The sequence below is a fragment of the Aquarana catesbeiana genome, linkage group LG04, assembly GCF_042186555.1.
Source record: "Aquarana catesbeiana isolate 2022-GZ linkage group LG04, ASM4218655v1, whole genome shotgun sequence".
NCBI lineage: Eukaryota > Metazoa > Chordata > Amphibia > Anura > Ranidae > Aquarana > Aquarana catesbeiana.
In genome coordinates this window covers 541,478,986-541,506,856 of record NC_133327.1, presented here as the reverse complement: position 1 = coordinate 541,506,856, position 27,871 = coordinate 541,478,986, and the positions used below count along the sequence as shown (strand labels likewise).

Below are 27,871 nucleotides of genomic sequence, written 5' to 3'. Positions count from 1 at the left end.
ATAAAAAAAAAAATTTTAAGCGCGCCCCGTCCCGCCGAGCTTGCGTGCAGAAGCAAACACATACGTGAGTAGCGCCCGCATATGAAAACAAGCCACACATGTGAGGTATCGCCGAGATCGGTAGAGCAAGAGCAATAATTCTAGCCCTAGACCTCCTCTGTAACTCAAAACATGCGACCTGTAGAATTTTTTAAACGTCGCCTATGGAGATTTTTAAGGGTAAAAGTTTGTCGCCATTCCACGAGCGGGTGCAAATTTGAAGCATGACATGTTGGGTATTAATTTACTCGGCGTAACATTATCTTTCACAATATAAAAAAAAATTGGGCTAACTTTACTATTATCTTATTTTTTAATTAAAAAAAAAGTGTATTTTTTCCAAAAAAAAGTGCGCTTGTAAGACTGCTGAGCAAATACGGTCTGACAGAAAGTATTGCAATGACCGCCGTTTTATTCTCTAGGGTGTCAGAAAAAATGTATAATGTTTGGGGGTTCTAAGTAATTTTCTAGCAGAAAAAACAGTTTTTAACTTGTAAATAACAAATCTCAAAAAGCGGCTCCATGGTTAAGGTTGCCTACCCCTGGTTTAGAGGTTAAATTTGACTTGCTGTGCATTGGGGGTGATTTACGAAAGCCGTTCGCCATCAGTAGAGGTGCACCGCGAGGCGCAACGCATATTTACAAAATGATGCGCTGGTAACAGAGCTCGAATCCCCCATTTACTATAGCAATCTCGGCGCACGGGATAATGCAATCTGTGCGCCACTATGGACATGGCACACGGCATCTCCAATTCAATATTGACAGAAGATGAAGGTGCCAATATTATGGGGTGATGTGAGGAAGTTTAGTAACAGCTGCCCAAGTTATATATACCGTATTGGCGTATAACACGCACCCCAAGTTTAGGAGGGAATTTTAGGGGAAAAAACTTTTAGGAGGGAAGTTTAAGGAAAAAACTTACATTTAAATGCCCATCAATGCAGCCTTATCAGTGTCCATCAGCAGCCTTGTCAGTGTCATTTGCAGCCTTGTCAGTGTAGCCTTGTCAGTGCAACATTGCAGTGTAGCTTTGTCAGTGCAGACTTGTCACTGCAGCCTTTTCATTGTAGTTTAAAAATGGCGCCGGGTCCTCTCGGCGGCTCTCGGGTCCCCTCGGCGGCACTCGGGGTTCTCTCGGCGGCACTCGGGGTCCTCTCGGCGGCTCTTGGGTCCTCTCGTAGTCTGTAGTGTACTCAGCTCGGGTCCGCTCACAGTCACGCCCAGTCCCTGTGTTATCTCCATCATAGGGCAGGACTGGGCGTGACTGTGAGCCGAGCCGAGTACACTCGGCTGTGTATCTCGGCGGCTCGATCCTCCACTCACAATCAGCGGGGGATCGGCGTATAACACGCACCCACGATTTCCACCTGATTTTAAGGGGGGAAAAAAGTGCGTGTTATACACCGATAAATACAGTATATAATTTTTTCAGAGAAAGCCTGCTGTGTACGTTTAGAACTGAGTGAGATCAATGTAAGCAGTGCGCATGTGCAAGCGGCTCTTGCGCTCGTTCACATGAGTTTATTCACTGTGCCACCAAAATCTTAGCATGAATATGAATGTTAAGCAACGTAAATGCAATTGCATGGGTTGAACGGGCGCACCTCTAATCTTGACATTTTTTTTTTTTTTATGCTGGTTCACCTTTATGTATTTTATTATGGAGATTTGCACACATGTGACATGCACCTTGTTAAAAGTATGTAAAAAGACTCGCTCCTCTTGCTCCTCCTAAAAGGGCATTTAACCTTTCCCCTCTAATGCATAGGATTTCCTTGGTCTAGCTTTTGCTTTTAAAGGGGAACTCCACACTCCATTCTCCAATGCTCTTGTCTCTCCATCTAATCCCTTGGATTTCCATAGGCCAGCTTTTGCATTTAAAAGGGAACTCCACACTCCATTCTCCAATGCTCTTGTCTCTCACCTCTAATCCCTTGGAGTTCCATGGGCTAACTTTACTTTTAAAGGGGAACTCCACACTCCACTCCATTCTCAAAAGGCTGTGAGCTGCCTTTACCAATCCAAACCACATCCTTTTATAGAGCATACAACAGGGCCAGTAGGAAAGGGGCGACAAGAGCGATCGCAGAACCCCCTCCTGAACCATACAAGGCCACATGCACATAACATAGCTGGCTGCCTTTGGGGCATGTTGGGCTCAGCCCAATACCAACTGTCACGGAACGTCCCACACTCCGCTTGAGTGCTTCCGTCATATACCACTTCCTCCCAGTCTGTATACAGATATCAGATATTCCAACCTCTCTGAGCAGAAAACAAGGCGACACTTGCTTCACTGCTAACATGGACTGACTTTATTCAGAACCAGAATACAGTCTTATATACACAGGAGAAGATTACTCTAACAATACAAACGTAACCTAATTAACATGAGCTAATTATCTAATCCTTTATACAGCCTAGGTGACTGAGACATGACCTTTCGCCCAGACTTGTGGTCACCGAGCTTCACACAGTTATAGCAGTCATCCCGTCTCCTACATTGTATAGCGGACAATGTCATTAGCTCGTTCAATTAACATAAACACATTTTGATGACACCAGCATCTCCTCACAGGATGTGTCCCAACAGAATGAATCCATTGAAAATCCAGGGCCCATAATCAAAAGGCAACAGCCTTGCATACAGTCCTCTCCAACAGCCTCTGTTCTGGCTAGGTCTGTGACATTTCTCCCCTTTCGGCAGGAGACTAACACAGGAGGAGACCCCAGACGGGTTGACTTCGAAGTTAGTCCATAGTTCCAGTCCTCTACTGCCTGTACCTACACAGTACCCCAAACAAATTGTTCCAAACAGAGTATTACTCACCCAGCCATCCTCTGCCTCTCTCAGAGAACATATCTGCCGCTGGTGAGAGGCCTGGACGGGCTCTTCTCCCTGGAATCCTTTCTGCCGCTGGAGAGAAGACAGGGGGACTGGGCTCACTCTGTCATGCTGTTGGGGATCAGGGCCCACTGCCCAGCATCCCTGGGGTATACAGGTGGAGACTGAAGTCCCATCCACCTTCACAGGAAATCCATCCTCTGTTAGTTGAGGGCAGAGTCCAGCAGTCCTCGGCCCTGTTGCCAGCCCTTCTGCTGGAAACCCCACACCATCTGCTCTGGCTACCTGTTGGGGAGGGAGGCCGACTGCCCCACCTCCCTGGAACTCTGTAGTTGTTGCAGGTGATGGCCAGAGGTTGGTAGCACTCTGCCCGGTTGCCGGTGCTTCAACTGGGGAAGTTCCCTGTAACTCCACAGATACTGCTGTTGGTGCTGGGCAGAGCACAGTGAAGTTTGGCCCCAATAGCAGCTCTTCTGCTGGAGGCTCATCAGGTTGTTCTTCCTCAGCAGAAAAGTCTATTAAATCCCCTACCTCTATAACTGGTGTCTGTGGATAGAGGTTCACCATCTCCTGTCCGTGGAACTCAGAAGATGCCATCAGTGCTGAGCAGAGCGCAATGAAGTTTGGCCCTAATCCCAACTCTTCTGCTGGGGGCTCACCCGATGGTTCTTCCTCAGCAGAAAAGTCTATCAAATCCCCTGTCTCTGCAACTGGTGTCTGGGGATGGAGGTTCACCATCTCCTGTCCATGGAACCCAGAAGATGTTATCAGTGCTGGGCAGAGGTTAGCAGAGCTCTGCCCTGTTGTCAGCACTTCAGATTTGGGGATGGCAATCTCCAGATTTTCCACTGCAGATTCTCTGGCATGCTGCTGGACAGGCACATTCCTCCATCCAAGATCATCCCATGCAGAAACAGGATCATCAAGGTCAGTCAGCACTTGCTGCATCCGCCATAAGACCCCCGCCTCCATAGCTGTGGGGGCAGTTTGGCAAAGCACACTATTGCTCTGCCACATTGCCGACTCTTCAGCCAGGATTTCAGGGTTGTCAGCTGGTATTTCCTGATAGTCCCAGGCAAAGGGAGCCCAGCCCTGGCACTGAGCAATGTCTAGCAGCCGTCTGTAGGCGATCTCTAGCTCCCATTCCTGAACGGCCAGAAACTCCAAATCTTCCTGTGCCCAGTGCACTTCCGAAATGTTCAGTAGCCCTTCTCTGAAATCCATGATTTCGTCCACCCGCCGCTCCAAATCACTCCCAAAGTTAGGGTCCCCTGTCAGCTTCACAAACAACAGTCCCAAGCCGCCGTAGCTTAAGCCTTCCATTGGGCTGTCATCCGCTATCCAGGGACATGCTTGGGATACATGCCACCGGAGGGCTCTGTAGCTCTCATCCAGCTTTATCTCTGCCCAGACCAGCCTGCTTAATTCAGCTGTCTGCTTCTTGTGTGGTTTTTCTCCCAAAAACCGCACCCGCAGTCCGTACTGCGACCAGTACCTTTCCTCGATGGAGGGGAGAACTTTTCCCTGGTGTCGCTGCTCACGGGCTAGCGCTTCCTTCCAGAGTTTGCAGCGAATAGAATCACACCATCCCAGCAGGACCTGCTCCGATACTGGACCTCTGTGCTGTATCTGCATCTCTCGCAACCTCCTTCTGAATTCCTCATCCATGGCGGCTGGTATCTGTACCTCTCCTCTCCTGGTATCTGTACCTCTCCTCTCCTGCTATCTGGACCTTGGATCCAGATGAAAGTTTGGATGTCCCAGACTGCAGGAAGCTTTCCCGCTGCTTGCCACCAATGTCACGGAACGTCCCACACTCCGCTTGAGTGCTTCAGTCATATACCACTTCCTCCCAGTCTGTATACAGATATCAGATATTCCAACCTCTCTGAGCAGAAAACAAGGCGACACTTGCTTCACTGCTAACATGGACTGACTTTATTCAGAACCAGAATACAGTCTTATATACACAGGAGAAGATTACTCTAACAATACAAACGTAACCTAATTAACATGAGCTAATTATCTAATCCTTTATACAGCCTAGGTGACTGAGACATGACCTTTCGCCCAGACTTGTGGTCACCGAGCTTCACACAGTTATAGCAGTCGTCCCGTCTCCTACATTGTATAGAGGACAATGTCATTAGCTCATTCAATTAACATAAACACATTTTGATGACACCAGCATCTCCTCACAGGATGTGTCCCAACAGAATGAATCCATTGAAAATCCAGGGCCCATAATCAAAAGGCAACAGGCTTGCATACAGTCCTCTCCAACAGCCTCTGTTCTGGCTAGGTCTGTGACACCAACCATAAAGCACCTTGCACCCACTAGTTTAAAGGGGCTTTCCACATTCTGTAAAGCCCCCTGTCTGCAGCCCCCCACAACCCCAGCCTAGGGTTGTGTGGAAGAGGCCCTTGTGCCCCTGAATATGGGAACAAGATGGTTGACTTTTGGGCTGCCCGAACCCTTCCTGCCGCCAAGCATCCACCCCCTTTCATGGGCTGGCTTGCTGTGTGTTTGGCTAGGGGTTTGTTAGTATGTGGGAGGGGTACAATATGTTTTTAGTTTGGGGTGGTATTTTTCATGTGGGGGTTCTCATTTTAAGCCTTATCAGACCCAAATGGCCTTGTATGTATTGGGGGGGGGGGGGGGCAGGCTATTTTCTTTTTGGGTTAAAACCTTGCAGCTGCAATGTAGATTTGTAAGTTTTCTCTAAAGCCGTACATCTTTGAAGCAGCATTTTGGATACCATATATACTCAAGTATAAGCCGACCCAAATATAAGCCGAGGCACCTAATTTTACCACAAAAAACTGGGAAAACGTATTGACTCGAGTATAAGCCTAGGGTGAGAAATGCGCAGCTACTGTAAGTGGAAAAGAGGGTCAACAATGCCCATTTGCAGTCTCACTGTGCCCATTTGCAGCCATTGGTCCTCCGAACTTCAAACTCGGCAGTTAAGGGTTCCTAGATGCCCCCTAGCTGCAGCCAAAATTTGGAGTCTCTGGACCCAAAGGGTCCTGAAATGACATTGCTGCAGATGGACACAGTTGACCAAATTTGGGGCCCTGTATCTCGAGGCCAGTTGGTGCTAGGGACCCCAAATTTGGTGTGCAAACCCAGTGGAACTAGCACTACAACCAAGTGACCCCGAGATACGGGGCCCCAAAGTCGGTTCAGCAAATGTCAAGCACTTTTCTGCAGCAGAGAATGACATTTTCCAAACCGACTTTGGGGCCCCATATTTCGGGGCCACTTGGTGCTAGGAACCCCAGCTTTGGATATGTTGTAGTGCTAGTAAGTTTCAAATTCCAATGGGCTTGCCCACCAAATTTGGGGTTCCTAGCACCAAGTGGTCCCGAGATACGGGGCCCCAAAGTCGGTTCGGAAAATGTCATTCTTTGCACCAGAAAAGTGCTTGACTCGAGTATAAGCCGAGGGGGGCACTTTCAGCACAAAAAAATGTGCTGAAAAACTCGGCTTTTACTCGAGTATATACGGTACATGCTACAGATGCACTACTTTTACAGGCAGAGTAAGCCCCCCCAAGTTACTAGCTTTTAAGCAATTTTGCATTTTTAAAGGCACTTCTCCTTGTTTCGTTTTTGGGGTTGTCCAAATTGGTGACATTGATATATGTCCCTCAGGGTGGGACCTTGGCCCCCATACCCATTTTAGGGCCAATAACTGGAATATAAGCCTGCCAAGTGGGGACTAGCAAAATTAACAGATTGCAATGGTATTTGTTGTATAACTTTTGCCCATGTTAGGCTCTTTGTTTGCTCCCCGGACCAGGGGGGTGTTTGTCCCATCTCTAATTTTGTAGCTGGCTGGATAATGTGCTTATTTTGTGCTAGCTGCATTTGGGTTGGTCTGGACATGCTCAGGGACTTTGTTTTTTTGCTGTGGCTTTGGTGTGTGAAATGCATTTGGGATGGTCTGGGCAAGCTCAGGAACTTTGTTTTTTTGCCGTGGCTTTGGTGTGTGAAATGCATTTGGGTAGGTCTGGGCAAGCTCAGGGACTTTGTTTTTTTTTGTCCTTTTTGTGTGTGAACAGCACTTGGATTTTTCTGGGCATGCTTAGAGAGTGTGTTTTTGGGTTAGTAATTTAAGGACATCCTTAACAGGTGTACCCACTTTGAAGTAATCTCTACACACTGGGTGAACTTGCATTTTGTTTTTCATGGACTATGCACGTGTTTTCAATTGCCTCAGCACACAAACCTATGTTATATAAAGCCTGCAGATAGCATTCTTTACCTTGCCCTGAAAAGAGGCCAGATTGCTTGATGTGTGTGTCAAGAGAGTACATTTGGGTGTCCTTATAGAGTTTGCAACACATGTATTTTCTCTTTATATTTTGTGTATGTCTTTGCAAAACAGATGTGTTTTAGAGCAAGTATTTTTTACTTTTTGTCACTTTATTTATTTTTTTTGTGTGTGTGTGTGTGTGTGTGTGTGTGTGGGGGGGGGGGGGATATTTTCCCTGAAATATTTTTGATGTTGTCAATGTGTGTCGTTTGTAGGTTGTTAGTTTCACTTTGATTTAATTGTCTGTGCTGCATTGTTTTGCAAAATCTTCCTCAAGCTGTTGTGACTACTAAGGCTACTTTCACACTGAGGTGCTTTACAGGTGCTACAGCACTAAAAATAGCTCCTGTAAAAGTGCTTTCACACTGGAGCTGTGTGCTTGCAGGACAGGAAAAAAAGTCCTGCAAGCCGCATCTTTGCAGCGCTATAGGAGCGGTGTATTCACCGCTTTTAAAGCACCCCTTCCCATTCAAAACAATGGGGCAGAGCCGCTGCGGGCAGTTCTAACCCTTTTTCGGCCACTAGCGGGGGTTAAAACCGCCCCGCTAGCAGCCGAATAGCGCCGCTCAAACGACAGTAAAGCGGCGCTAAATATAGCGCCGCTTTACCGCCGACGCCCACAACACCCCAGTCTGAAAGTAGTCTAAATATTTTAAATCCTTAAGAGACTGTTCGTTTGTGGGCGCAGTCCTTTTAACTCCTGTTAATTTCCTCTGCAAAATGGTCAGACCTCAAAACCATATTCTGTTAGTGTCTCAAATTAACATGCATGTGTTTTTTCCTTTCCTTGCTCCTGTTTTGTTGACCAATAAAATTTGTAGCAAATTTTTACGTTTTATGTGTTTTGTTAATAATTTGTTTTGCAGATGCATGCTCAATCCAAGTAATGCATTTTACACTCCCCCCTAAACAATTTTCATGCAACAGATTTCCCAGCTGCAGCTTAACTAGGCTGATTGGCATGGAAAAACAAAAAAATGTGTGATTTGTCTAAAAGCTACTTTCCTGGTGCCTTCATGGTAGCATATGCATGGATTGTGCGTATGCTGCCATGGATAGGCACCAAGAAGGGAAAATTACAGAGAGGTAAGTATTCATTTTTCCAGTTTAGCGCAGTAGTTCTCAGCCTTTGTCCTCAAGTACCCCCGACAGGACTAAGGATGAGCTCTGGCGTGTTTGCACAGCTCATGTGCAGAGCCTGCTAGGAAGTCGGTACTGCGCTGCGCTAATCACAGGCAGTGAGACATTTCCCGATCTCTGCAGCCACGCATCGGGACAATGTCTCACTGCCTGTGATTAGCGCAGTGCCGACTTCCGGAGCTCATCCTTACACAGGACATGTTTTGGGAATTTATCTTAGCTAAAATAGCTATCCAAAATACCAAGCTATTGACTCTGATTTAAAGCACCTGTGCAAGATGAAGGAAAACCTGCAAACATGGCCTGTTGGGGGGAATTGAGGACAGGGTTGAGAACCACTGATTTAGAGCACTGAGCTAAAATTGAGCTCAAGACAATCCTATTCTAATTGTGGGCATTTGAGGGAAACCAAGTGAGTGTTAGAACCCCTGCTTGTCTTTTTTAGGTTGGGCTTTGTGTCCCTTTTCTGAAAATTGGCTTCATGTCCTGTTTGGCTATGTGACCGCAAGTGAGGGTAAAACCCTACCAATGTCTTTCTTTGGGGACACATAGGTCAATCTAACTAGTGTCCCCATTAAGCAAATTGCACTCTAGCACTTTGGTGTGTACACCCCAAATTATTAGGTATTTTGGGGTTTATTAAAGGCAAATCCACTTTGCAATACAAGTGTACTGTAAATATGAGGGGAAGCACTGGTGATTTTATCATCCAATCATGTGGAAACAAAGATACTGTTTTTTTTTTATTTTGCTTGCATGTCCCACTCGGATCTCCAGCAACTGCACTTCCAAGTGCACTTGTAGTGCAAAGTGGATTTGCCTTTAGTAAATAAACCCCAAAGTCCAAGATACCTAATAATTTGGGGTATACACACCAAATTGCTAGAGTGTGTTTCCTAATGGGGAAACTATTTAGATTGACCTGTGTGTCCCCAAGGAAAGACATTGGTAGTTTTACTCTCACTTCATGTTTGGCTATGTGACATGAAGTGAATAAATTGGAGGAGAAACTGGTAACATTTGGGAGGTGTCTTCACCCTATCAGGGGTGCAGACATCCCCGAAAACTGACAAGACTTCTAATCCCTCTGCACTCTATCCCCAAGCAAAAATAAGAAAGGATTTCTTTTAGTTTAACTTTGCAAACACACATTCCTAAGTTCAACTGTGATGCCAATGGCCCATTTAGACCTTGTTTAATAGAAAACACAAGTTGCCTTTCACTAGAAATATTTGTTAGTCCAGTCCTGGAAATCTGCATCTGCTTTAATATTAATTAGGAAAAAAAAATTGGGTTCCTGCATCTAGATGCGTGAACGCTGTGTATGTGAGATGCGCAACTGCTGTGTGCGCAGAGGTATGTACCCGTAGTGCATATCTGGTTCCCGGAAGCGGTGGCCAGCACACAGGAATGACATCACGCCCCTCCAGGAAGTTGCTTGTACTGTTGCTAATTTCTTCCCACCACCATGCCCCACTCACTGTTCTCTGAGGAAGAGATGATCCTTATTTGCAAATTAAGATCATTTTTAAGTTATTTTTACATGGGGTGGTATTTGTGTGGGTCATGTGTGTATGTCCAAATGATTTGGCCTCAAAACACACACCTACTTCCTGTGTACAGATTCACTTCCGGGCCAATGTATATTGCGTGTGTGTGTGTGTGTGTATATATATATATATATATATATATATATATATATATATATATATATATATATATATATAGGTTCTTGTGTCCACCAGCAGAGAGAAGTTAGGTAGATGCCACACCCCCAATTCTGGAGGCATAATAATGGTCTATCACAGGGGTCTTCAAACTACAGCCCTCCAGTTGTTCAGGAACTACAATTCCCATCATGCCTAGTCATGTCTGTGAATGTCAGAGTTTTACAATGCCTCATGAGATGTGTAGTTCCGCAACAGCTGGAGAGCCGTAGTTTGAAGATTCCTGATCACTCTAGCATGTCTTGAAGAAAGGTGGTTTTTCATTTGCCTTGAACAAAGCCCAAGAAATATCATTTGGAAAATACAAGTGGGTCATGTCACATCTACATTCCAAATTTGGCACTTAAGATGGTCATGCACTATGCAATCTGATTGGCCAGTCTCTGTACAACTTGATATTTAAGCAAAATTGGTAATAGGAAGACGCACTTCAACAATTCAAATTATAGGAAATCAAACAGGCTCTTGCACTAAATCTAATTTATTTAAGATCTAACTGCTTGCAGTGTATGGTCACCTTTAAAGATCAAGATCTGAAAATATTAATTTATTGGGTTTAGAAACACTTCTCTGTTCTTTGTAATGTATTGAAAGATTTGGGTAAAAAAAGAAAAAAACACATTTCAAAGATATATTAGAAGTGATAGGAATGATATTAGCACCAAAAGGGTTAATTAACTGAGAACACCTACTAATTGCCTAACAAGACACATCCAATGAGATGAAATTAACCAATTGTATTGGGCGTGCGCTATTATCAATGAGAAAACCGCAGTTACCCTACCACCAGTTGCAGTCTGCATATGCGGGTATTTATTAATGCTATTTAACCACTTCCAGACCGCCGCATGCCGATGTATGTCACTTTGAGGACGGATATCATTGTTATGGCCGCAGCTAGCTGCCATAACCCCGGTATCGCCGTGTTCGGCCGGCGGTCCGGTACAAGATAAAAGTGGTCTCTGTGGCGGATTCGCTATGAGATCACTTTTATCGGCAGCGGGAGAGGCCCCCCCCCTCCCGCTGTGATCCAGTGCTCTCCACCGCTTTCTTGAGCCGTCGGCGGAGGCAATCCGGTCCTCTCGGCGGCTGTGCATGGAGACGAGTGAGGGGAAGATGGCCCCCACCCGTCTCCATGACACTGCAGGGCAGAAGCAACGTCAAAACGTCACTTCCGCCCATAGCTCTTAAAGGGCCATTTTTTTTTTTAAATGACAAAATTTATTTATTTATTTTTTATCATTGCATCTTAGTGTAAATATGAGATCTGAGGTCTTTTTGACCCCAGATCTCATATTTAAGAGGTCCTGTCATGTTTTTTTTTCTATTACAAGGGATGTTTACATAGGGAATAAAAGTGACACATTTTTTTTTTTAACCGTGTAAAAATAAAAGGTAAAATAAATAAGAAAAAAAAAAATTTTTTAAACGCGCCCCGTCCCGCAAGCTCGCGTGCAGAAGCTAACACATATGTCAGTAGCGCCCGCATATGAAAACGGTGTTCAAACCACACATGTGAGTTATCGCTGCAATCGGTAGAGCAAGAGCAACAATTCTAGCCCTAGACCTCCTCTGTAACGTAAAACATGCAACCTGTAGAATTTTTTTTAAGTCGCCTATGGAGATTTTTAAAAGTTTGTCACCATTCCACGAGCGGGCGCAATTTTGAAGCGTGACATGTTGGGTATTAATTTACTCAGCGTAACATTATCTTTCACAATATAAAAAAAATTGGGCTAACTTTACTGTTGTCTTATTTTTTAATTCAAAAAAGTGTATTTTCTCAAAAAAAAAGTGCGCTTGTAAGACCGCTGCGCAAATACGGTGTGACAGAAAATATTGCAACGACCTCCATTTTATTCTCTAGGGTGTTAGAAAAAAATGTATAATGTTTGGGGGTCCTAAGTAATTTTCTAGCAAAAAAACCTGCTTTTAACTTGTAAACAACACATCTAAAAAAGAGGCCTGGTCCTTAAGTGGTTAATGACTTTTCGGGCGCACCAATTAATGTATGAACTGGTGCAGTGCCTTCTTCTTAGTAAATCACCCCCATTGTGTTGTTGCTTCAGATACAGGTCCTATTATGGTGCATTTTCGCTCTTTTCAAAAGCTGTGTTTTGTGTTAAAACTTGAGCCCTTCTAAAAATTACTTTATTTATAGATGATGATCTTATTTAGGGTATCTCTATTTACAGTATCTTTATTTGAAAAAAAGGTGATCTTATTTAACAAACAATTAGCACCATTTAGGGAAAGAGTTATGTGAACAAAATCTCAAAGCAACATAGGTTAGATAGAGGGACAGTGAAAAATGCTCTTTCTGGAATTCGTTGATTAACCACTTCAATACAGGGCACTTTCACCCCCCTCCTTCCCAGACCAATTTTCAGCTTTCAGCACTGTCACACTTTGAATGAGAATTGCGCGTCATGTAACACTGTACCCAAATTACATTTTTATCATTTTTTTCACACAAAGAGCTTTTTTTTGGTGGTATTTAATCACCGCTGGGGTTTTCATTTTTTATTCTACAAATAAAAAAAAAGATTAAAAAAATGCATTTTTCTTTGTTTCTGTTACAAAAATTTTGCAAATAAGTAATTTCTCTTGATAAATTTTGACCAAAAATGATGCTGCTACATTTCTTTGGTAAAAATAACCCAAATCAGTGTTTATTTGGTGTTGGCAGTGATGGGGGACAGACAGATTTTTTTATGGAGATACTGAAATGTGTATAGGGACAGGGGTATCGGTGGTGCTTGGTGTACTTTGTGGGGTGACAGCTCTCTGTGTAAAATCATCCTCACAAAGAGAGCTGTCACAGATCTGCAGATTCCCCCTCTTCCCCCCCCCCCCCCCCCCGCACTGAGCTCTCACTGAGCTCGGCGGGGAGAACTGTCACAGTGACATGCATCTCTGTTTACATTGTGACGGCTGTGAGTGGATACAGCCGTCAGGTGATCGGGAGGGCCAATCACAGCGCCCATATCCCAATCTCCGCTCAGCTGGATCCTGTGATCATTATCAAGCCGCAGCGTGCCTCGTGGCCGCGCTGAGAGCACTCGTTCTGAGGGACGTTCCTGAACGTCAACTCAGAACGAGGAAAAACCACCCGGCCGTTTATGTGCAGTGGCCGGGTGGGAGGTAGTTAAAACCTCCCTTATTGTCTGTCCTATATGGGCTGTGGGGATGAAAAGGGCTTTATTATGTTCTGATCTCTCTTGTTCAGGCTACATTTTTAACTTTTTTTGTATGCAGTTAATATGAAAGGTTGAATTTAACATTTCGGTTGTATCAATTGCAGCCAGTAGTGGCAAGCTTTAGGCAATCGCACCAGTTTTGGTTTATTTACATAAAACTCTGTTTTATCAAAATTTTGGACATTGTTCTTGTGTTCATTGAGATATTGATTAAAATCTTACTTTTCAAAAGCGGTGTACTTAATTATGCTGACCACTGTATGTGCTTTGCTCAGATTCCATGACTGATGTTTACAGCCACTTTAATGCATAGAATGCATTAAGGTAAAAAAAAACTTATGGGTTTAGAACCACTTTAATGTGCCCAATATCTCATTATATCTTTTTTTTTTTTCTTCTACAGCACCAAGACTTTATCTCTTGTTATACGCCTGATCCTGACACTAATCATTGTTGATTTGCACAACATATCTTCAAAGATGCCATCAGAATACCAAAAATACTTGAAGTAAGACTGTTTGTTATATAATTCTGCGCACTTCATTTACTTTATGTATAAAAGACAGAATTAAATTTTCTGCCAAATGTTAAGCTAGCCACAGATGGAGCGATTTTCTTTCCTGCAACCTGTGAAAACCGCTCCATTCCCCCATTGACACAGTCAGTGTGGATGGGGGAATCCCTCCCACTAAGCCATTCTGTTCTCCCGGAGGGAGAACACCACAATAAATCGCATGTAAAATCTGCCAGGCTGGTTATACTCAAGTTGGGTACGCTCAGCCTGCCCATACGTGGTTCGAATATCGTCCGGTTCAGCAGGGATTCAAAGTGTCTATGGCTGGCTTTACTTTATAATAAAATTCTGCAAGGTGGCATCTTTTGACTTCCTTTTTTATGCAGATTATTTTCTCCCTTCTTTTTTTGCAGGCACTTGAAATTCATTTTACAGTATGCAGAAAATGTGTCAACATACACAAATCAAGATAAGAACCAATGGGATGAAGCAATGCAGTTAACGAGTAAAATTATTATGAAAATAAGAATGTTTTTTGAAGCAAGTAATCTGAATGAAAGATGAGAAACACATATAATGCTCATAATATGTTCATTACATATTCTAGCGGTATGTAACAAGGGATGACTATCAATAGAACCAATTCTGAAGAGGTTTCCATATAGCGGACTCTTCACTCTCTGTAAAACATGAGAGAATGTATTTATTTTTATGTATTTTCTTTATTAACAGGTATTATGAAATAGTACTCTCATATTTCACACTTGCCACTTACAGCCAGGATGTGATGAGCCATAAAGCATTTGTGTTGACAAAATAGCTATGACGAGATACCTAAATAGTAGGAATAATCAGATTCCACACTGAACTGAGTTACACAGAGCAGGGTCATCTGCCTTTCTAAGACAGGACTAACTTTCTCCATTACATAGATGTTGCCAGTAACTAACGTGGCAGACAACCTAATGTCCTGGATGCACTTTGTATTTTTTTGTTAAAATAAAGATTTTATATATATAAAAAAATTACATCAGTTCAAAAACATTAAAAATGGCAGAAAATTATACTTTCCACCAATGTCTTGTATAAATTCTTGTCTCCTTTATGACACAATGATGACGAATCTCAAGACTAGATTTTTATGGTTTATACACTCAGGCATTTTATATGAGATTTGAGATTTTTTTAGAAGATGAATGGAAACCAGTAAGATATAATTTGGTTCCTTCCACTGTTACTACAATAAACCATAATGATGTAGGAGTTTGTAGGAGGATCCACAATGCCCACCAGGGGCAATGACACACCTAGAATTGTCTGATGTCCTGGGAGTAGCATTATCATTTATTCACTTTTGAATGTTTTAACAGAACTGTTTCAGAGCCATTTCACACACAGTGCGGTGACTGGTGTTTTTCTGCACTGGAAAAACACAAGTCACCACTGGGACACAGAGAACAATTGTCACTACTAGGACATTCAGAAAACAATTGTTTTGTATGTGTCCTAGTCACGCTGCAACACAGCTCAGGACTTTGATTTGCTTTATTGCACATTTTAATATGCAGACATGCTGCATTTTATTGCAGCTCACTGGTTAGGATTGCATATCACTGTACAGCAGCCCAACGCACCGCACTGCTGTACAGTGGCATGAATGAAATTTAAATAAAGCATGTAGAAAAAAAAAAAGGGTGTGGTGATGTGCATCACACTTCTGCCCCTACCACCAGCTCACTGCAGTTAGAACAGACAGCGATCACACACTATACTGCTGTGGTCTAGTGTGCAGAAGCTGTCTATTGCTGTGTACATGGGCCCTAAACAGGTGCCTCTGTGAAGGGACCATGTAAATAGTTCCTACAGTAAGCATCTCTTCACACATAAATTTGCATGAACATGCTTAAAAATACTGTAGAAGTGCACTGATGCACAGTTTAACATGCAGTGATACGCTTTTATGCACAGTAGAATTGCTATGCATTTTGCAGGCAATTTTCTGTGACATCACATACTTTCCTGTTTGTGGGTTGAGAGAAGTAAGGGAGAAAAATGCAGAGAAACAGAAATGGTCTCAGCATAACTGTGATTGTTCTAGCTATATTGAGGAGATTGGGGAAAGCCAAAGAGTGCTATTGAGTACATCCATTGCTTCCACAACATGAGTAAAGGGCAATTTTGGACCTTATACCAGGATTTACGATGTCAGCTATCTATTTCTATAACCCTGTCATTGAAAAACTTTACTAGCCAGCTTTCCACTGTACACTCTCGACTTCCACTATAAGATGGCTGTCCGATGGGTTCTTGTAATAAGACAAAATTAAAAAGCTTTTTCATTCCTCAATAGACTAGTGTTGATGTGCATTTATGTATCTTGTGTTGTGTTAAAATCCATAGCTGTAGCATATTAATGCAAAGCACTGCACATGAAACCAGTGTTTTCTATGTGACCTGCGTTCTCCCAGTGCTGTATGTATGAACAGAGCCTAAAAGGTTCAACACCGGAAAATAGTGCAATGAAATTACACTAGTGTGTAGGGAGCAGGTTTTGGATGATTGTTATCTTAAAGGGATTGGCTCCTGCTGCTGTCAATCAAATCCAGTGACACAGGAGCCAGGGGGTTGGGCCAAGTCCTGCTGTCTGTGTAAATGGACACAGCAGCAGGACTCGGGAGGAGCCAGGAGCGCCACTGGGGGACTCCAGAAAAGGAGGCTCGAGGCCGCTCTGTTCAAAACCCTTGCACAGAGGAGGTAAATATAACATGTTTGTAATAAAAAAAAACACCTTTACAATCACTTTAATTGCTTTACATGCTCTGCACTTATGCTTCCTTCTGTTCACTTAAAACAATCCATTGTCTCACACTCTCAAAGCATGTGTCATAAAAAAAATGTAAAAATTTTAATATAAAACAGAAACTGCTAAAGGTAGTCGTAAAATAATTAAATAGAAAACAGTCCAGTGATGTGAGTGAAGACGAAATAAATTCCTCCGTGCAAAAAAACACCAAATGCTGTGAGCCTCCACCACACACAATGCGCGCTTACCAGAAGGCAAGCTTTAACAAGCCTGTGTAATTGGTCAGCGTCCGGACATCAATCCAGCAGAAGCAGCAACTCTGTATGGACACACTGAAGGCAAGCCAGGGACCTCAACTCAATGGGTATAACCAGCAAGGCAGCGATCAGGAACCCAGGAAAGTGAAGAGAAGCTCACCATAGTGTAAATCGGTAAAAATGCCAGTTTATTAGGCATTAAAAGTTGCACTTACATCAATACAGAAGATAAAATGTTCGTAGAAATATGCCAGCCGGCTAGCAGACACCCGTCCACACACAAGACTACACCGTGATGACGTCAGCACGTCTACCTCCCGATTCGTCATAAAATGACGTTGTCTTGGGGAACGGGCGACGCACTGACATCGCTTTAAGTACAATAACAGGCAACCACGCCTCCTTGTGAATCCTGAGCGGCGGAACCTGATTGCCTGATTCTAAAGTATAAAAAATATAAAATAGTGGGAATTACATGAGAATACCAAATAAGAAAAATTTTTAAAAAATAAAAATTATTTTAGATTGTAATTTTAATTAAAAAATATACTCAAAACTAATAGAGGACAGGAACATTATGGGAATATATGCGTGAAACATTACATGGGAATAACAAACCATTTCAGCTCACAGGCAAAAGTGGCCAGATTAGCATTAGATAATTAGGTGTCAGTCCCACTCAGTCACCTGGTGGCAAAAGTGGTCATGACACTCAACCATATACACACACAGGATGATTTACAACTAATGTCAATTAACAATCGAATAGTACATCCAGGCATGGGGGGATAAAAAAACTAGACGCACATCCAAACTAAACAATGCATCTACACATTGATGGCAAAAAAAAAACCTTACCTGGTGCCACAAAAACCATCAAAATACCTAAATCACATATTAAAAAGACCAATAGGGACTGGAGATAATCTCCCACAAACCCTAAAAGTCAGGTAGCAATACTACCAATGGGTAGGTAAATACAAAAAAGGACATACAGGAGAAAAAACCATCAAAGAGAAGCTCAACCCCCTTAGAGAGAGTAGTGAATACAAAGACAGATCACAATTGCTTTTATTAGAGAAAAGAGGACAGAGAACAAAAAGTTAAAAAGAAGAAGAAATATAATAGAGATTTGATCGATTACCAAGGTGGAGTTGTTTTTGAATGGCAAAAATAGGATTTTTTTTATAACAGCTTACCTGTAAAATCCTTTTTCTTTTGATGTGCATCACGGGACACAGAGCCTCAGTAATTACTGATCGGTTATATAGGGTATCACTAGGTGATTGGACACTGGTCACACCCTAAACAGGAAGTTCAACCCCCTATGTAATCCCTCCCCTTACAGGGATACCTCAGTTTTGTAGCAAAGCAATATAAGTGTATTAGAAGAGGGGCGGGACCTCTGTGTCCCGTGATGTACATCAAAAGAAAAGGATTTTACAGGTAAGCTGTTATAAAAAATCCTATTTTCTTTCTCGTACATCATGGGACACAGAGCCTCAGTAATTATTGATGGGATGTCCCAGAGCAATGCTACCTGAGGGGAGGGGAACCACAACCAAGTAGGGTGTAATCAGACCTGAGGACCTTGTACCGCTGCCTGCAGCACACTACGCTCAAAGGCGATATCCTCATGCCTTCTCACATCCACCTGATAAAATCTGGTGAATGTATGGACTGAAGACCAAGTTGCGGCCTTGCAGATTTGAGCCATAGAGGCCCAGTGATGCACTGCCCAAGAAGCACCAATAGCCCTTGTGGAATGTGCCTTGATCTGAAACTGAGGAATCTTTTGTTTCAAACCGTAAGCTTGAATAATCAATTGTCGAAACCATTTACAAATGGTAGCTTTTGACGCTGCCTGTCCTCTATTGGAACCCTCCGGCACCTCGAACAAAACATCCGTTTTGCGAATTTGAGCAGTTGCATCCAGATAGGTCTTGACTGCTCTTACTACATCCAAAGAATGTAGTGACCTTTCTTCCGAAGAACAGGGATCTGGAAAAAAGGAAGGCAGAACAATGTCTTGGTTTAGATGAAAATCTGAAACCACCTTCGGTAAAAAACTAGGATGAGGGTGCAATACCACTCTATCCTTGTGTACAATCAAATAAGGCTCTTTACAGGAAAGAGCTGCTAATTCTGATACTCTTCTAGCAGAAGAAATGGCTACCAGAAAAATTAACTTCCTTGTCAACAAGACCAAAGGAATCTGACGTATTGGTTCAAAAAGCTGTTTCTGTAAAACAGACAGAACCAAGTTCAAGTCCCAGGGGTTTAGGGGCGGCTTAACCGGAGGATTAAGACGCGTCACCCCCTGCATAAAGTTTCAGACCAAAGAATGTGAAGCAAGTGGCCGTTGAAATGATACTGATAAGGCCGAGACCTGGCCCTTGATGGTACTCAAGGCCAGCTTCATCTCTAATCCCAATTGTAGAAATCAAGAATTCTACCAATCCCATATTTTCTGGGATGCCAACCCCTGGATTCACGCCAAAATACATAAGCTTTCCAGACTCCATGATAAATTACTCTGGAAGCTGGCTTCCTTGTATTGATCAAGGTAGATATCACAGGACCTGAAAGCCCACGATTCTTCAGAATGTGGGTTTCAATAGCCAAACCGTCAAATTTAGCGTTTGTAAGGCAGGATGGAACACTGGACCTTGAGATAACAGGTCTGGGCGTAACGGTAGGGTCCACAGGGAACCCACCGTCATCCTTACTATTTCTACATACCAAGTCCTCCTGGGCCAAGCGGGGGCTACCAGGAGTACCGACTTCCTTTCCTGCCTGATCCTGCGAAGGAGTCGTGGCAGTAGCAGAAAAGGCGGGAATGCATAAATCAGTGAGAACCGAGGCCACGGAATCACCAACGCATCTGTCCCGCATGCAAGAGGATCCTTTGTCCTTGCCAAAATTCTGTCTATCTTTTTGTTAAATCGGGATGCAAAGAGATCTACATCTGGAACCCCCCATGTTTGGCATATGGCCCAAAAGACGCAGAAATGCAGAGACCATTCCCCTGGGAGTAACTGTTGGCGACTTAAATAGTCCACCTGCCAGCTCTCTATCCCTGGAATGAAGACTGCCGATATGCATGGCACCTGCTTCTCTGCCCAGACTAAGATCTGGTTCACCTCTCTTTGAGCAGCTCGGCTCCTGGTGCCTCCCTGATGATTGATATAAGCCACTGCTGTGGCATTGTCGGACTGGATCCTGACTGGGCAAACCTGTAGCCTGAGAGTCCAGGCTTTTAGAGCTAGATATGCCGCATGGATCTCCAGAATGTTGATGGGTAGAGTCCTCTCAGTTTTGGACCATACCCCTTGGACTGCAGACTGTTCCAGAACTGCTCCCCAACCCGAAAGACTGGCATCCGTCTTTACCACCGTCCAGGTGACCGGTAGAAAGGATTTCCCTTTCTGCAAGCTTTTGGGTATTAACCACCAATTGAGGCTCTTGCGCACTGCATGAGACAGGTGCATCGGAAATTCCAATGCCTGAACCCTCTTGTTCCAGACCGACGGGATACTGTGTTGCAACAGTCCTGAATGAAACTGAGCATAGGGAACTGCTTTGAACGAAGCTACCCTCTTTCCCAGCAACCTCATACAAAGGCGGATAGAAGGACCCTTCTTGGTCCTGACTACCAGAATCAGCTCCCTTAAGGCAGTGATCTTTGCCTGAGGTAAAAATACCTTCTTCCTGGCTTGTATCTATGATCAGACCCAAATACTCAAGTCCTCTTACTGGTTTTAGGAAAGATCTTTCTAGGTTGAGGATCCAACCTAGGCGTTCCAGATACTTGACTGTGGTCCTCATGTTTCCGTTCAAACAGGCTACCGACCGGTCTATCAAGAGCAGGTCGTCTAGGTATGCTATGACAGTTATACCTTGAGCCCTTAATCTGGCCAGAGGAGGAGCCAAGATTTTTGTAAACACTCGAGGTGCATTGGTTAGTCCGAAAGGCAGAGCCACAAACTGGAAATGGCACCCTCCTATCTTGAAGCGTAAGAACTTTTGATGAGCAGGAAAAATGGGCACCTGCAGATATGCATCTCTGATGTCTATTGATGCCAGAAATTCTCTTCCCTGCAGGATGGAGACTACTGTCCGAATTGATTCCCTGCGAAAGGACCGAATCCTTAGGAATCGATTCAGATCCCTTAGATCCAGAATGGGTCTGACATCCCCATCTGGCTTTTGGACCGTAAAAGATTGGAATAGAAGCCCAATCCTTGATCCTTCGTGGGAACCACCATAATGACCTCTTGCGACAGAAGCCGCTCTAACGCTAGAAGGAGCGACTGCTTTTTTCCTGGATCTCTGGGGACATCTGCCAGAGCTTTTGAGAACTGTAGCAGTCTTCCCCCCCACTCGAGCGAGCTGGGGCGCCCCTTCATAAAGAGGTCTTAGAGTCCTGTCTAACAGGCTTCTTCCCCCAGGACTTTTGTCCCTGGGGTTGACTCTTGTTTCTTGACCCAGACGGAGGAGGCCGTCGCGACTGCCTAGAGGCTGATGTCCCTGGCACTGGGGAAAGAGTCAGTTTGAAAGAGGGACACTTACTCCTCTTCTTAACAGGTAAGAGAGTGCTCTCCCACTAGAGAACCTTTGGATATAATTCCAAGTCTTCTCCAAACAACCTTGCACCATGAAATAGAAATCCAGCCAGAAGTTTCTTACATGGTGCTTCAGCTGACCAATCCTTGAACCATAAGATTCTACGCATATGCACCAACCCAAGTGAAAGACGAGGGGTTTGCATGATAGAATCTCTAATGGCGTCAACAGCAAAACATAAGGCCGCTGAAAGCTTAGCCAACCCCTGGGCCTGCTGTTCAGGTAGAACCTTGATGACCTGCTTAACATGGTCTCTTAAGTATTGACAGACTCCGATCGCTGCCACTGCAGGTTGAACTACTGAACCTGCAAAGGAGAAAATATCCTTCAATAGGGATTCCATCTTTTATCCACAGGATCCCTGAGCTTCTGAGCATTGTCTACAGGACAAGTCAGACTTTTATTTACAGAGGAAATGGCGGCATCAACGGCCGGTATCCCCCACATCTTTATAAACATTTCTTCCATAGGCTAAAGTGTTGAAAACTTTTTAGGCGGAAAAAACGTTTATCTGGGTGATCCCACTCAGAATAAATGAGCTTTTTCAAGTAAATTATGAACAGGAAAAGCATGTGTTGTTTGAGGGGGCTTCAGTGACCCCAAAGAAGTAGAGGGTTCTTCAACTGATTCAGATACGGGTACTTTAAATGTGGAGCGGACCAATCCAGCAAGGATCTGTACTAAGACTTTCTCATCCTGAGAAGCGAAGAGGGCCCTTCTCCACTTGATTCCTCAGAGAAGGAATCATCCGTCCCATCCCGATCCTCTGAAAGGGATTTTTCTCCCCTATCCCAGAGCTCCTCTGCCTGAGGGTCCTGGGAAACAGAGGAAGACCTAGTGCATTTTCTTCCACTGAGTGAAGATGCAATTACGGCCTTTAATCTTTCCTCTAAACCAGGGGTGTCCAAACTTTTTTTTAAAGAGGGCCAGATTTGATGAAGTGAACATGTGTGAGGGCTGACCATTTTGCCTGACATTCTTTGAACCATTAAAATCGGTCTAAGTGTGTTAGTTCGAGCACTAATACACTGCCCAACAAGAATTCTCTTGCCTTTGTCACGCTCGTTCCCGACACACAGACGAATGCTCTGCTCTTTAGGGGTACCGTTAATTCTCAGTGCAATTCAAAAAAAAAAAAAAAGGACGGGGACTTCTGTCCCTGCATTTTTGTGGGTAGGGAAGCCCATTGAAATGAATGGGCTGCCCTACACGTAGCACGCAGCCACACAGATGTGAACCAAGGGCTTGTTCAAATGTCAGGTTGGAGGAGCAGTAAAACCACATGATTAAGCTGTTTTTACCACCACCAACTTCTCCCCCTTTAGCTGCAGAGGGAGCAGCTGGGGGTGTACACATGCTGTGGCTGCAGCTGGAGGTATACCCAGGCTGAATGGGGCTCCACTGCAACTATCCCGCAACTGTGTGCATTGCACGGTTGCGGTATAATGATGCAGCATTTACGGGCTTAAAACAGGTGGTGAGGAGGCAACATAATGCCTCTTTACCGCCTGTCAAATGCCTCTGAAAAGCGATCTGTGCATGGATTGCTTTTCAGAGGAGCAGCAGTCCTGGCTGCTATCACAAACAAGCCCTACAAAAGCAGTTCTGATGGTACAGGAAATGGGGGGAAGATTAAAAGTAACATACACGCATACATACACACAGACACATGCATACACATACATACAGACACATGCACACGCACATACATACAGACATACATACATACAGACACATGCACATACATACAGACGCATGCAAACGCACACACATATAGACACATGCATACACATACAGACACATGCGCACACACACATGCACACAGACACATACAGACACACGCATACAGACACACGCACACAGACACATGCACACACACATATACATAGAGACATACATACAGACACATGCACATACAGACACATGCACACACATACAGACACATGCGCACACACACACACACACACATACAGATAGACACACATGCACAAACACATGAATAAAACCCTTTTAAAACTAATCTAGCTTCTAGCACAGTACTGTACTTTTCCAACTTCCTCATTCAGCTGGGTACTGCACTGTAGGGGGAAGCAGAGAGCACAGCACACTCCCCTGCACTTTACTTTCACTTTTGAGGCTGACGGAGCTTCTCACAGTGCCGATGTACAGTTCAGCAGGGGATCGGGCTCATCTGACAGCCCTGATCCCGCGGCACACTGGCTGAGAAAGGCTGGTTTAGATAACCAGGCGGGCCGTTCAAAACCGGACCGCGGGCCGCACTTTGGACATGCCTGCTCTAAACCATTAATGGTTGAGGAAAAAACCTCCTGTGTAATGTATACAGGGGCTGAAGTGCCGGAAGCAGGTGTAGCCCCTGACCCCAACGGCTCTCCCTGGCTAGCCGTCCCTTGCCCCTCGGGGGGGGGGGGATGCTGCAGACAGGGGGTCCTTAGAACCTGAAGGAGGTCCCCTTGAGCCTCTGGTTCTTGGGGTATTTGAACCTCTTCTACCCATAGTGCAAAGCAACAAGGTGGAGGTATCACAAAATGAACACTGACTGCTGAGCGATGTAGTCCGGCAAAAGCCCTGCTACCAAATGCCCAGTCTGGTGTTTCCTTAGTAAATGCTGCCTAGGAGAATGCCTGTGTCCCACCTTACATGCGACCATCAGCTCTGTGTCCCTCCAAAGGCTCTGTGCACGTGTAAAGTGTGCCTCTTATAGCCTTGCAGCCGGCAATGTGAACGCGCTGGACGCGATGAAGCTCCGCCCCCCCACTCTACCGCCCCCCCCTCATTTTTCAAAAAACGTGCGCTTTCCGCGCGAGCCGACCCTCCTGGACAAGCATGGAGGAAGGCTGGGGGTGGGAAAGGAAGGAGAGAGGCTGGCAGTGATGGGGCCTGCACGTGGCAATGGCGGCGGCGGTGATAGTGCGGTATATTACCGCCTCACAGACCACCTGCGGCCTCCTCCTATTCTGGGGGGAATATCCAGAGGAGAACCCCCCATCCCATCCTACCTTGAGCTCGGCTGGAGGAGCTTGAGTAGCGTGGAAACACTGAGACAGACATCAGCATGAGAAGGTATGTGCTCTTGGCAGCCCCCGGTGGCGACAATAGGCATAGCATGCATTTACTTTAAAGGAGAAACCTACTAGAATTTAAAAATTCTGTGGAATCTCCCTTACCTTATCCAGCTGCAGGGTTCTGTTATACAGACCCAATCTTCACCTCTCACGGTGGGCTCCGTTTGGAAAAACCTTCAGAGACTGGGGCCCCCTACAGATAGGGGGATCCACAGTTCTGGGCCTGTAAAGCACCCGGCCAGAAATAAGGCTAGAAAAAACATTTTCTGAAATGCGGGGTCCAGCTCTCTAAAAAGAAGAAGCGTTACAGGTAAAACCTTGTTTCTTCGGACACGAGGCCCGGGTACCATCCAATTCGGCCTAGAAAGGACACTTTGAAATGGATCCGGTTCGCCTGGCTTGCCCCAGTATAGGATATAGGATATTCCCTTTGGAGCTCAGCACAGGACATCTTTACATGTCCAACACCTAAGACACTAGCGTAAAAACTGAGGTATCCCTGTAAGGGGAGGGATTATATAGGGGGTTGAACTTCTTGTTTAGGATGTGACCAGTGTCCAATCACCTAGTGATACCCTATATAACCCATCAGTAATTACTGAGGCTCTGTGTCCCGTGATGTACGAGAAAGAAAAAGAATTTTAGCGGAGCAAGCTAATACAGCTAATGACAACATGGAAGTTGGGACTCTTGTTGATAGGAATAGTCCTCTCCCTGTGGGGTCACAGCTCAATTTTTTGAAAAATCCCTCAGGTGGCCAGTTTGGGCCACCTTTGAGAGGGAGACAAGGATCCTATCAGTCTCCCCATAGATTGGGGGGGGGGGGGGAGAGGTGGACCACCAACCCAATTTTATGCCATTACCATCGCGGCACCCCCGTGGATCTGGTAACATCTCTGGCGGGGGGGTGCAGCCGTGGTAATACCCATGGTAATGCTGGGTTAAATCAGGCCGCCCCCCCACCAGAGCTCAAGGACAGTTTAGTAACTATTACAGTGGGGGTGTATTACCCCCCCGTGGCCCCAATTATGGGACAAACTCATATTATGATATGGTCCCAATTATGAGTCCAGGCCCAATCAGTCAGATAGACTAGGAGCTGAACTGTACCATTTTGACCCTTTGGGTCCATCCGAAAGGAGGGATGATTTTGAGTATAATGTTAGTACACATAATAATTTCTACCCCTTACAGGGCCCTCCGGGCGAATATGATCATAGAGGAGGTGATAGGTTATTGAATCCACCCCAATACCCCATGCTTGGTAATCCTGGTGGTCTCGCTAATCTGGGTCCATCTAATCAGGATCATCAATATAGGGGTTTTTACAAACCCAATCAGGGCATCAAACGATCGGGGGACCAAAAAGGATCCAGAGGCGGGAAGGGGCTACGAGCTAAAAAGAAAAAGGCCATAACAGGATGGGTTATTCAACCTGAGTACAGTAGTCCTTACCAACTCTGAAAAACTTGTGTTGAATAAAGGGCTTGCACCCCCACGTAGACTGAATAAATTTCAGACCTACACAGATGTGCATAAGTTCAATGCAGGTTGATACATGGTTTCTAACCCTATCCAGACTAATAGAGCCGCACCTACCGACTTTCGACATTCAGGGCTTTCTAATGCCTCATTATTTAATCCCCCAAGGGCCTTGCCCCCTTCCTTTAAAGTCTTTAGAGATGTGGTCTTGATGAATCTGGACCAGATGCCCATCAAGAGGGTGAGACCCAATAAGGACATGGTAGCCGGCCTAGACTCCTTGTGTGATAACAAGGGGCTGGTTATTAGACCTGCGGACAAAGGGGGGGTATTATAATCCTTGATAGGAAAGATTATCTGACAGAGATGCACAGAATCTTAGGTGACCTCGATACCTATACCCCACTCATTTCGGACCCTAAGGTTGAGTATCGAAAAGAATTAGAGGTCTTGGTTCAGAGAGGTTTTGAACAAGGCATTCTGAACAAGAAAGAAAAGTTGTATCTGGTGCTTAAAGCACCGCGAACACCGGTAATTTATTACTTACCGAAGATACATAAACATCCTACCTGCCCCCCCGGGACGCCGCAACTGTTAGTTACATTGATTCTATCACATCCTGGGTGGGCAGGTATGTTGATTTCTTTCTCCAGCCATTGGTAACCAAAATGCCTTCACATATAAAGGATTCATGTCATGTGATCAACCTGATGGCTGAACATACTCCAAGTACATGGTTGTGGTTAGTGACGGCAGATGTCACATCACCCTCTACGGTTATACCGCATGATTTGGGACTCTTTGCCGTTGAGTATTTTCTAAGGCGGGATTCGGATTTATTTGACGAGCAAATCTCCTTCATCATGGAACTAATTCAATTCGTCGCATCCTGGAGTTGTTTCTGGTTTGGCGGACAGTTCTATCGACAGGACAGAGGAGTTGCCATGGGGGCTAAATATGCCCCAAGCTTGGCGAACCTTTTTATGGCCCTCTGAGAGGAGGATGTCGTCTTTGCCCACAAGAAACCCCAAGTAGTGCTGTGGGCCAGGTACATAGACGACATCCTCCTCCTCTAGGATGGTAGCCGAGCTGAGTTGGACCTCTTCGTTGGAGAACTTAATAACAATACCAGAGGTATCTTCCTCAAGTATGAGGCCAGTCAGACTGAAATCAATTTTTTAGATTTGAAAGTTGGGGTGATGAACGATCAGTTTACTACTGCTACTTTTTTTAAGAGCACTGATCGCAACTCCTACATCCCAGTTGATAGCTGTTACCATGAGGCATGGCTTAGATCAGTGCAGAAGAGCCAGTATATACGCCTGAAGCGAAATTGCTCTGATAATAGGGAATTTCTGCTTCAGGCTGAGATCTTAACTGAACGCTTCCTAGAAAAGGGTTATTGAGATGTCTCACTTAAAAACACCTTGAAGGAGGTATCATTGGATAGGAGTGATTTGCTCAGAGAAAGACCATCCACTGGGGATAGGACACCTTCTGTCCCCTTCATTACCACTTATTCTATCCAACATAGGAATGTGGGAAAGCTCATTAGGAAACATTGGCACATTCTGACCAATGACCAGCTCTTGAACACTGTTCTTCCTGCTAAGCCACAGGTCATCTACAAGGGAGCCTCCTCCCTTAGGAATACAGTGGCACCCAATGTTCTTGACCCCCCCCCCTATCAAGAGAGGTTTCTTTGAGAATTTAACTGGGTTTTACCAATGTAGGAGGTGTAGGGTTTGCTCCCTGAGTGGATGCATACATAGGAGAACCCACGAATTTGTATCATACAGTGCTTCAGTAAATTTGAACTTAAGCCATTCAT

General features: G+C 44.6%; 1 protein-coding gene across 6 annotated transcripts in view; it reads left to right on the top strand.

Moving 5' to 3' along the window:
- Positions 1 to 16,093, top strand: part of ERMARD (ER membrane associated RNA degradation) — a 169,240-nt gene extending 153,147 nt beyond the window's left edge. For 5 of the 6 annotated variants that reach the window (XM_073627876.1, XM_073627877.1, XM_073627879.1 and 2 more), the window contains 2 exons: positions 13,679 to 13,783; positions 14,203 to 16,090. In XM_073627876.1, coding sequence (XP_073483977.1) covers positions 13,679 to 13,783; positions 14,203 to 14,353 — 256 coding nt within the window. In that variant the 3' untranslated portion in view covers positions 14,354 to 16,090. Of the gene's footprint in view, positions 1 to 13,678; positions 13,784 to 14,202 lie in introns of all 6 variants that reach the window. The other variant, XM_073627881.1, reaches the window with a different exon arrangement.
- The last annotated feature ends 11,778 nt before the right edge of the window (positions 16,094 to 27,871 follow it).